The sequence below is a fragment of the Lissotriton vulgaris genome, chromosome 8, assembly GCF_964263255.1.
Source record: "Lissotriton vulgaris chromosome 8, aLisVul1.2, whole genome shotgun sequence".
NCBI classification, from domain to species: domain Eukaryota; kingdom Metazoa; phylum Chordata; class Amphibia; order Caudata; family Salamandridae; genus Lissotriton; species Lissotriton vulgaris.
In genome coordinates this window covers 171,066,725-171,078,842 of record NC_141696.1, presented here as the reverse complement: position 1 = coordinate 171,078,842, position 12,118 = coordinate 171,066,725, and the positions used below count along the sequence as shown (strand labels likewise).

Below are 12,118 nucleotides of genomic sequence, written 5' to 3'. Positions count from 1 at the left end.
TGGTTGTACGGTTGCCAGTCTGATGTGTGCATTCCTCGCACATTACCTACATGACTATTACAGTGAGTGCCTTAATGGTACAATAGCTTTAATGCCAAGGAGCCTTACTAAGGAGGTGGAAAGTAAGGCACCAATGTAAGGCGGTTCAATTTTATTTCCATTTACCAACTGATGCCCCCCGCCTAAGTGTATTTTAGCAGAGTTGATTCCTTGGTGCTTACACTATGGCTCGAACTACCTCATTGTGACCCCCTCCTACTCCTGAGCTCCTATTTTAAGGATATCATTCCACAAATCAGTTTTAACAGTCAGCTTCAGGATGAGTCCCCGATTGACACTACTGGTCTATGCTCGTTTATTTGGTCCTGTTCACGTCTACGTCAGGTTTCAAGCTTGTGCCTACTTAACTAAGGTCTTTATTGAATCATGGTTTAAAATGGGGTGTGGCCTGCTGTGATTGGCCAGGATTAAAAAGTTGTCAATTCATTGTATTGAGAGGTAGAAATGATATTGGTGTTCATACAATGTGCTCATATGTTCTTTTCGGATGATAAGGCATGACAAATGCTTATAAATACCGTGCCTGTGCAGCCGAGTCGTGCTTAGTTATTGAGTGGTAGAGTTTTATTTATGTTTATGGCTATGTAAACTACAGGCATCATGATACCTGCCTACCTACCTGTCTTCTGCTTGGCCTGTGACAAACTAGGCGTTCAGCAGTCAGGGTTTGGAAGGGCAGTCTGATCTTCTGAAAGGTGTATGTTACCTCCCAAGGACACGCGCCTCACTCCTCCTCTTTGAAGGAGCCCTGGCCTCTACAACCAATGTTTCATTCAAATATAGCACCATTGATCTTCTATCAGCTTTATATTCATAGCGGGTCTTAAGAAACCTGACTAAAGCTAGTAAGTTGTAGACCAGAGTTACTTTGCCCACTTTATAGTAACTTAGCTATGTGTGTCCTGATTCATGGTTCATAGGTGCATACGGCATCCATGAATAGGGCCACTTTCACAGGTATGTCTGAGTATACATGCACGGAAGCTTGTGAATACAGCAGGTTCAACGTCCAGCAGAAGACAAATCAAGCCGTATGGTTTAGGGTGTTGTAGGAAACTGGCAGTGTACATCCTGGAAAGGATGATGTATGTGGTGGTGATATGAGTGATCCCAGAAGAATTTAGGGCGGGTGCTGTTGTTTGATTGGCTCCAGTGCGTGTAACTGAATGTATGTTGTGAGTGGAATTTCCCACAGTGTTGTTATACTGAGAGTTGGTTCACCGATCAGAGTTCTATGCAGACATTTCTGGGGGCTGCTGTTGGCCCATCCCTTTGTGCCACTGCCGTGCCCAATTCAGCTTTGGTGGAACAGGTCCTCCGTTATCCCTAATGGAAAGGACCCAGGGCCTTGATCTGAGAGGAAAGACTTGCCCCCAAGGAATAGACGGCCAAGCACTAAGCCTCACTGAACCATAGGCAGGCACCTCCTTGTGAGGTGTACTAAGGCGTAGAGAATGGAAAGAAGTTGCCATGCCTACCAGTTTCTTACTAAGCAGAGGAGATGCTCATCACGTTTTCACCAAAGGCTAACAAATCCCATGATCAAGTTAAGGAAAATGGATGGACAGTAAAGAGGGAACAAAACCTGCTTAAACTTTAGTCTGCTGGCCACGCCTCTAGCGCCTATTTTCCAGACAGAAACCTTCTGCCTAGTCTGGCACTTATGTGGACCTGAGAGATTCTTATGTAGAGTTGATCTGACATCTGCTTGCAGAAGGTAGTTGATTCCTTGTGACTTAGTCAGCTACTACCCACAGAGTATATATAGAACAGTTCTGGATTTGAGCCATCAGTGAGGGCAGAGGTGCCTGTGATGGGGAGAGAAAGATTGTTCCCAAATGCATGGCACCCAGCCAGATTTACATGTGTGAATCTTTATTTCTAAGACACACAATGGAAGGTTTCCTGGACCCACAACGAGGATGGGAGGCACAATAGATGTTTATTGTGATCGTAGTATAAAACCCTGTAGTATGTTACACAAATGGACCTGGAAATTAGCCCAGCGCTTTGCAGGTTAGGGCCATACTTATCCACACCTGAGGGGGTGCACCAGAGGGGAAACCACATTAGGAGGTTCACCGAGCAGGGATTGCAGGAATGTTACAGAGGTGGAATAGAAAGTAACTGATTAAAGTTGGATGACATTGTAGCCTGAAACTATATGCTTCCTACATCTGATTACAGGCACACTCTGAACTCCAGCTCCTCGCAATATTGCCGTCCGGTGTCCACTCAGAGTATCACCAGTACCAGCTCAGGGGACAGTGAAGAAAATTATGTTGCAATGGTAAGTCTGGGGTATGCTCTCAACGCTGGGTCAGTGGGGTGATTGTACATTTATGTTATGGCCTGTCTGAAACATACGTAAACATCGATTCTGCATTGTGTATGACCTTGCGGTGCTAACGTTTAAGAGTTTATACACAAATGTGTCTTGGGGAAACCTGCATGCCATAGATACATAAAATCAAGTGACCTACACATGAAATTTTGAAATTTGGTTTGTTTGTTTTCTACTAAATTTTTACAGCACTCAAGAATAATAGTTGAGGCTTTTTGTCACTAACTCAGGCAAAGCACAATGAAAGTTTGCTATCAGAAGCCACTGAAAAAGACCAAGGATGACTCTAGAGTGTTCCCCTTTCCTGCATGCACACACAATACATATAAGCAAATTCAGTGACATTTTCTCCTACTGAATGACTTTGGTTGACTGGTCCTATTGCTTATGTCAAAACAAATGATGACTGGCAGTCCCCCAAGAAGTGGGTACCATTGGAACCGCAGTACCTTAGGGGAGGCGGATATCTAGTCTGTTGATTGGCTGGTTGGATATCTCATGGATTCCAAGGAATGCGTGCTACAACCTATCAGACAGTGAACCCATGTAATCCAGGGCTCACCTGTCAAACACAAAGATATGCCACAATGTGAGATGGCAACAGTTGAAAAATACTTTACTGGAGCATTGTGGCAAACCTGAGAGCAAATAATGGTCAACATAAATATAATCCTCTGCTCTAAAAGTAACCAATACATGCGCTCACCCTACAGACAATTCTGCTTACCCATAATTGCATTCTCTCCAGCCGAGCCATGGGCGGACCGTCCAGCACAGGTGTGTGTATACTGCCCACTATACCTATTGCTGGTGTGTTCTTTGCTAATGCAACCCCAGAATAGCCAATCTCCACAAAGCTGAATGTACTGTCCACCACAACTCTAAGGGGACTCTGCACTGCAGCCCTGGAGATACCACAGCCTACTCTTCACTGTAGCACAATACTTTCCTATGCAGCCCTAATTGTACTTTTTACTGTACATATGAGCTTTTGTGCTTATTCATCCTAGGCAATACTCTCTGGCCACAGCTTTGGGCATAGTCTTCATGGAATACAGTGGCAAACAATTCATCATCTGGTATAATCTCCACTATGGGCCTGAGTGAACTTGCCGCTCTTTGGTTACTTTCTTGAAGTGCCACGCTCCTGGACGCGATCATCTACCTCATCACCTCAGACATGGGCTTACTCTCTGCTGAAGCCATAGGCATAATCACTCCTGCAGCACTGAAATCACTTTCTACCTTAGCCGTTACCAAACCCTCCCCTGAAACACTGGGTGTCCTCTCCACTGCAAATTACGAGAGCCCTGGACATACTTTTCTGCATATCCTACTGTACTTTTCAATTCAGCTTCGGGTGTGTGTTTTTACTGCAGCCTGGGTATACTCTCCGCTTCAGCTGCAAGCATGCTCTTCGCCTTATTGTAGGTGAATCTGACTACCTCAGCTCTTGGCATACTCCACAGTGAAGCCCTGTGGGTTCTCTGCATGGAAGTTGTATGTGTACTTCAACCTTGTGATGCTCTCTGCTGCAGTCTTAGTTATATTTCCTCCTGCAGCTCTTGGCGTAATCTACAGTGCAAACTATGGGTGTACCTTACGCTGCAGCCATAGCCATGCTCTCCGCAGCAGCCTTGTACAATCTACTAGAGTCCTACCATCCAGTCTGTGGCTTTCAAGAGTGTACTCTCCCATGCAGCCCTAGTCATACCCCCTATTGCAGCATTGTACTTTCTGCTGGAGTCTAATGCAGATAAGCATGTATTCTTCACTGCAACATTAATTGCAGCGTTCACTACACCCATGTATTTAGTCTCCATTGTAGCTCTAGCCACATCCTCTGCCGCAGCTGTGGGTAAATGTAACTTGATACTTGTATAGCGTACTACTCACCCGCAAGGGTCTCAAGGCACTTGTACGAATACCGCTGTGGAACCCATCCTGGCTTTCCCTGTGAGGCGTCCACTCCTGGGCATCCTTAGCGTTGTGGGGGCCGTTGTGGAGATTAAGCAAGCTATTGCCCAGAGTTGCAGAGTGGAACTTCATGATTGGAATAGGCACCGAGGCGAGAATTATCAGGTCCGTGGAATTTTGAGCTCAAGACCCGCCGAGGCGGGGAATTGAACCCTGGTCCCAGACTAGACCTCTGCATCAGGGTCTGCCGCTCTAATCATTGAGCCACACTTCTCCACATGACCTCTCCACTGCAGCCACGGGTGTGCTCTTCGCGGTAGCCCTGTAGGGATACACACTTTGTCGCTGCCCTGCACATGCCAAAGTGGCTGTGGCTAGTACTGTCCACAGCCTTCTTGGCATGCACTCTGTTCTCAAAAAACAAATGCATTGAAATGTACTTACCTCAGAGACAAATTCTCTATGCTGTGTAAATTCCTGCCTACTTCACTTTATTGATCGGCTCATCCTTTCCATTTGCTTTGTTTTTTTCTTTCACTTATTAGCAAAATCCAGTGTCAGCCTCTCCAGTCCGCAGCGGCACTAACAGCCCGGCTCCGAAGAAGAGTACAGGGAGCGTGGATTACTTAGCCTTGGATTTCCAGCCTAACTCGCCAGGCCCGCACAGAAAGGTAATTATCTCAATGGTATTCCCATTTCTAAAAATGTAGGAGGTTCCTGCATTCCCCTTCGGTGTACTCCTGATAAAAGATGACAGTCAGATCAATACATTGATCCAGTACTTAAATTGTAATAATACATAAATAATATAGTGCAGGGTTCCTAAGGCTATATTAGAAGCCGTTCGTGCATGTCAGTGTTGTCCAACCCCAAGGATGCCTAGTCTTGATTCCACCTCATGTCTCTATCACCAACAACCAGAGGTGGAAGTTCTAGTGATTGGTGAATGTTGTCCTGTTGAAGTTTGAGGGTATGAGTGTGGGGGGAATGGATTCTGGTGGGAAGGAGGTGGAAACCGAATGTTTTCCGGTGGATCAGTTAGGAGGGAGTATATTATCTCAGACAGCAGGGCAAAGAAGTAAGTAACAGGAATCAATTCAGTACTACATTATAGGGAATGATGGTGGCAGTATGTTGCAGCAATTTTTAGAGGAAAGACTTGGATGCCAGGAGATAGCAAGCAAGTGTCTCCTAGAGAGGTTATGTAAATTGCGAATGGATGAGAGAGTAAGAGGGAATTCAGGCAAGGACAGACTCTTGGACACACTCACTCAAATCCATGCTGGAGTGGAGCTGCATTGGCACCAGGAATTTAATAGGCGCCGTTGCCATGTTAATACGGTAATAGGGCATCCACCAATGTGCAAATCCTGCGTTACCCAAGTTTGCCCTGGTTGTTATAACATGCTCCGACTGAGCATCTAGCAGAGAGGTAGTGGTGAGGCCAAGAATGACAAGGAAAGAGAATAAGAACTTGTGGCTTTTTATGTAACACTTGCTCATTCAGAATGAACAGTTTTGTAGTGGTATAAATAACAGGTCTCCCATTAACTATTGTAGTCGAACTTGATTTGATTTGTATAGCGCTCGAATGGCCAAGGGTGTCTTGGTGCTGCAATTAGCCAATTCGTCAGGGAGGTGGATGGAAGAAGGACAAGAGAAGACTGTGACATGCAACTTTGTAAAAAATGTCTTCACAATAAAAATAGGCAAGTACAATTGACCAGAAATGTACACCAAGAGCTATTGGCCACACACTTGGACCGGAAAGGAGAGTAAGTTAGGCGAAATAATAGAAAATATTATATCATGGTAAGGATGGAGACAAAAATAAGGAATTCATCCAAAAAAGTGTGGAACAGAAACAGGGACTTAATAGTATTATACTGTAAAGCTAGAGGCATCATAGGGTCTATAAGTAAAGAGCAGGTCTGAATTTGAAAGTTTGAACAGCCCCTCCAGTCTATATTCGTTTAGTGGCGTCGAAGGGACATTTTGACTTTTCAGTCAATGGATAGATACATTTATTTGGCTAAAGTAACTTTTGTGCCACTATTCTGTTTGCATTTTATGGCCCAAAATTCGTTGACCTAATGACTTTCTTTCTGTGTATATAGCACTGTGCTGTTTATGCACGTCTTACCTTCATGTTTTAAACGTTATTTGAATATAATATCAAAGTAAATATTTGCATTATTGTAACTTGTTTGTATCTTGTGGCTGAAAACATTTGTACATTTAAAAAAAAATTCTTTGCACAAGATTTAGAGAGAACCATTATTATTTTACAATTGTATACCCAGGTTCTTCTTACCCTTTGGGCCACCATGTCCAAATACAGATATCCTTCAAATCCTTAAGTGCAGTCAGCTTCTATGTATACGCGTATATAGATTAACAGTGACCATGAATATTTTTAAAAGATTTATAATGGGTTTGCTTATGAGAGCTTGCTTTAATAAGAATTGTTCCTGATTACATTTTGCCATCTTGCATTTGTAATTACTGAGTTCTTTTTCCCCTACCTAGCCCTCCACATCCTCAGTGGCCTCCGACGAGAAAGTTGACTATGTTCAAGTAGACAAAGAGAAGACCCAGGCCTTGCAGAATACTATGCAGGAGTGGACAGATGTCAGACAGTCTTCAGAGCCAGCCAAGGCCATGAAGCCATAGCCTGTTGGTCTTAATACCTACTCAGACAAATAGACTTTTGAGCAAGTTGGACCATTTATGGCTGAGAGTCACAGCCAGAATACACCAGCTCAGTTTGCCGCTGACGCTGCTGCTTTTCCTTGACTGTTGTTTTGGTGACCTGAACTGTTACCTTGAGGAGGAAGACTTGCCTGACACTGTTCATCGGTAAAGGACCAAGGATGCTGTTCGCTGCCTGCATTGGTGCCATTACTTCCGCCACTGGAGGCTAGCCCGGGAACTCGAACTAGCAATACACGAAGGGGACTGGTACATTGATAATGCATGTTTCCTTAGAAATTTAACAAAGAGCAACTTTTTTGATTGCTTGAACTGTCACGCAATACATTAGTACTTATCCTTCCATGACAAATTCTGTCCCGTTCTCCTTTTCTCCAGGAGGATCCGATCCTATTTTGAGAAACTTCCAAAGGTGTTCATATCACGAGTCGGCGAAAGGAAAACAAACTTCAGGTCCTTAACGTGCTAATTATTGTATCATGATCTCAACCACTTAGTAAGCCAGTTTGTAACTGTTTGCCATATTTCTCTCTGGCACTATAAATGGGAGATAGGTTGAATTAGTGACCTACATGTAAGAGATAGACCATTATTGGAGTTCTGCTAAATTAGCAAGTGTTGAAGTAGTATGGGAATATGTACGTTAAGACAAAAACATGACTGTTGTGGGTACAGGCTAGAGATAGTAAACGTGCTTTGAAGTAAAGGGAGGTGATCCAGTCACAGAGTATGGACTCCAGTCAGCAGTGCTAACTTCAAAGGCAAAAGCTGGCAAAGTGTGAAATAAATGTCAAAGAGGACCGCTTTCCTACAGTATGCCAGAAGATTCTGTTGATGAGAAAATATTTCGTTTGTAGGGTGGGCGAAATGCAACTCTGCTGTTGCAGTTATGAGGGTGGCTGGTGTTAGGGAGCCATGGGAGAGTTGACACAACAAAAATGATAATACTTGGCTTTGTGTTGATGGGGGTTGAGTTGCACACATGCGTAGAAACTCCAGCATGCCAGTAGTCCTCTTCTAAACATGGAGTAGGCTCCACCAGAAATCTCACCTATAATTTGGTAAACCATTGTTAACCCGTCACAAAAAACATGCTCTTAATATTCATGGCCTTTTCTTTTTTTGTTGTGTGATGTGCCTCACAAGCCGTGCTTTATAATGCAGCATCACTAAAGTTAAAACCTTTCTATTTTAAAAAAAAGTGTCCTAGTTGAAGACAATGTTTCCAGTGAGCTGATCAAGCTGAAAAAAAGTTTGAGAAGTACTTTTGTCTATTTTTCTTAATTTGGTGTTCATATTGCTACAGGCTGATGGTGTACTTCACTATTCTATCACCAGTAAGTACCATCTCCTATCATGCCATCACTTGGAGATTCTCAAAGAGTTTATCGCACGGTGTGTTCCAAAATCCTCAGAGGGCACCAGTCAAGGCAACCAATAATAGAGGCTCCTTTTCCTGTTTCTGAGGGTTAAAACTGGAGCACCAGGAGGCTGTATGAGCCTAGCCCCAACTGTGCTGACATTTTCCACTATTTAAGAAAGGGAGAAATAAGGAATGGAGCAAAAGTAAGCTGTGTTCCATTTGTTTGTGTAAAAGTCAGAAGATGCACCAAATTAACATTATTCCTGCTTTGTGCACAGTTTAGATTTGTACGCTGTAAATGTTGAATGAGAAAGCTAAGCAAGTGACAGATACCTCAGATATACATGTGGTTCTAAACCAAGATCTTGTTGTAAATAAGATAAAATATGAAAGAGGTGAAATGATATTTAATCATGTTAGGATTTGGGTATTTAAACCACTGTGATATTGCTCCTTCAAGTATCACTCTTAACTACAGTTGCTCACACTCCTGTGATTAGTTTTGGACCACCAATTCTCTCAGGACTTGTCAGAGCAACAGTGCTCAAACAGACAAACAGAAAAACAGTATTCATGAAAAACTGAGTAATGGGATAAACTGTTGTCCAAATATATTCAATAACATTAGCATCTGGAATGAATGATAGAATGGGGTATTCTGACCAACAAAGATATTTGGGTAGTAGCTTGTGTCTGTTACATTATTAAATGCAAGCTGGAATTCCTGACTAATAAATAACACAGTTCACTTTTTTATTTGGAAGCAAAAAGCTTCGCCAAATAAATACAATGATTTTCAGTTGTGAAATTATGTGTCAGGTCTGAGCATTCCCCCTTTCCAAGCTGTGCCACACCAACAGCGTGTTACTTTGTAGCAGACTTTAGGGTGAGGTATTTGATGATGTCTTATAGTTTTCAGTCAGTAGGTCCTGTTTGGCAAAGCTGTACGTTTTCTAGCATTTAAAGTGAAGTCCACATCTGCAAAGACAAAGTTTCTGATTACTTGGCGATTGTGATCACAATTCCTGTGCTCTGTTGAAATGTTTGCAGTAGAATCTGGGCCCTTTCTGAGTCTTGGTTTAGCTATATTTCGGAAGTTCCTTCTCTGAGAAAGTGTAAGGATTGGAGTAATTGCACTTTCTCTTGTTGTAATTTGAGTATTAGCCCAATATCGTACCTCTCTATGTTCGGGGGTTATTTGCTTGGTTGGTGGAGAATTTAGAAGTGTAAGGGATCCTGCCTGTAAGGAACAGTTAAAAACTCTGACGCCAAATTTTATACCAGTCTAGCTTTGTGACACCAGTGTTTTTGCTTTTTTAAGTCTCACTTTGGTTTGCTTTTGGAACAATGCACCTTATCTTTCTTACTTCTTCGGTATCCAGCTGAAGTAGTGCCCATTTCCTCACTGGGATACAGTTGTCTTGTAATGAACAGAAAAAGGACAATTTAGTGTTCATCTGACACTAAATAAACTGTGTTGTGTTGCACTTAGTCCAAAAAATGCAGACTGAACTGTGTAACTCACATGTTTGTTTGAGTAAGTTTAGTTAAAGTCATATCAATTTACCATACAACAAGGAACATGTACTGCTACAACTCACCCACACCCCCCCCCCCCCCACCCAACCTCCAGGAGCGACAATTAAGATAATCACATACAATAAGGAAGGAGCTGTTGTTGGTTTAGCATTATTATTTTTAATGTTCATGCTAAACAGATAGAAGGCACTTTATTTGCCCAAAATGTTGTCATTCACCCATCACGATTAGCAATTGAGCTAGCTCTAAGAGAAGATTTGTTCACAGAATCCTTAAAGAATGTTTTTATTGTTTCTGCATCTTTGCTATACCAAATATTTACCAAAACATTTGCCATAAACTTCCAGAAAAGACCATCAACCTGCATCCAAATTGTGAGCACCATAAACTACAAAACTTTACAATGTCTTCATTGATGTATCTCTTGCTCCGAGAACAGTGTTTTCTAAAAATGTACCCCAAAAAAGTCAAAACTCATTCACACAGTATAATATAGGTTCTGCTTCCAGAGAAAGTGATGATAACATTTCCTGTGACCTTAAATCCTAGCCTTCCTTTCTAGAGCTTCATGGGTATCCTGGTCCTTCATTGAATCGGATCTCCCCCCACCACAAATCTTCCAGTCCACATGTCTAATTTTTAAATTTCCTGCTAAAACTATTCCATGTTTATTACATTAATCAGAAAACTGAAAACAAGTGTACATATTTGCTAGGTCTTGTGTTTTTAGTCAAACTGATGTTTACACCCAAAGCAATGATGCCTGAAATATGTCTCAGAGAAGTTGCCAGTGGTTGAGATTCACGCATTCCACCCATCACATTTTTGTTTTTCTCACTGATGCTTACCTGGATGAAATATGTTTCTATGAATCTTCCCTCTCTTAAGTTGGGTACTGTGCTGCAAGTTATCCAATAGGATATATACATTTTCGATATTTCTGTTTGGAAGTTTACTATTACTGAATGTTTCTTATGATTCAACATGCTTCCCGCAAATCACTACTGAGTTGTATACTGAATGAAGTGACGTGCCAAGACCCTGGACCATACCCACATCTTTGCCATCGATACTGTCCTGCTTAAAACTGTACATCGACAAAGATCTTGTAATAAACTTTCTACAATTGCAAATCCGACATTAGATTGACATTAGAGCCTTGCTTTTGAGAGCAAACCCTGAACCCAACCTGTGGAAGGAGTGGATTTTAAATTGAAAGACCTTAAAAGACTACACTGCCTCCTGCTTTCAATAATTATCATTGTCAAAATGCAAATACAAAATAGGAATCTAACTCCCACTGCAGCAGATAGACCGATATATGATGATGTACTTTCTGTTGTTTTTTTTCTGCTGCAACTGTCAAACATGCTTAAAATTCAAAATTGAAAAATAGAAAATATTTATGGGTCCTGCCGTGGAATGCAGTGGCCAGTTCCACTTCAAACTTTAATACATTGGATTACATTATCAATACCTGTAGTTGGGCACATAAACAACCAGCTAGGAACTTAGTCATTCTGACTTTGCCACATTCCCACACAAATCTCTCGAAACTGATGTTGTCTGGAGCAGGCCATGGTTTTGTAGCGAACACACCAGACCGTGTTTCTCTAAAAAGGGCAAGGCTCCTGGGTCAGATGTCCTTAGCACAGAACATTCAAAAGTGCTCTCCGTGCCTTAGCCTCCACCCTCTACAAGAGTAGTAATATGCGAAAAACAAGTCATGCTGCAGGACCTTCTCAGAAATCCTAATGAACTCATTCAGAATCATAGCCAATCTTGCAGATAAATCAGAAGCGCACAGTGAGGCTCAAAATAATGTGGGGTCAGGCACCATAGAGATCAGGCCAGTTCTTCCCCTGAGACATTTCCAAAATTAAACCTTGTTGCCTCATAGTTGAGCCAATAAAGATGTTGCCTAGGCCTGTCAATACTATTGTCCAGAAATAGTCTTTTGCCTCTTAGCTGCTATGGAACGTCCAGCTCCAGTGCTGGACCTTTCATTGCGCAGGTGCAGTTGGAACGTTCAACGGCCGACGGCAGCACTCCCGAGGTAATGGTGCATTCGACCGGCGAACGTGCGCAGCACCTAAGGGGTTAAAAAAATGGCTTAGCACTCCTCTACTTCAGGCCATGGTATTACTTGGCAAACACTAAAAATAAATGTTCAAATCTTTCTA

The 12,118-nt window shown here is 42.4% G+C and overlaps 1 protein-coding gene across 1 annotated transcript in view; it reads left to right on the top strand.

The window, feature by feature from the left end:
- GAB2 (GRB2 associated binding protein 2) overlaps positions 1-11,366 on the top strand; it is a 157,072-nt gene extending 145,706 nt beyond the window's left edge. The window contains exons 7-9 of the mRNA XM_086933906.1: positions 2,248-2,350; positions 4,867-4,992; positions 6,851-11,366. Of these exons, the coding sequence (XP_086790032.1) occupies positions 2,248-2,350; positions 4,867-4,992; positions 6,851-6,994 (373 nt within the window). The 3' untranslated portion in view covers positions 6,995-11,366. The remainder of the gene's footprint in view (positions 1-2,247; positions 2,351-4,866; positions 4,993-6,850) is intronic.
- The last annotated feature ends 752 nt before the right edge of the window (positions 11,367-12,118 follow it).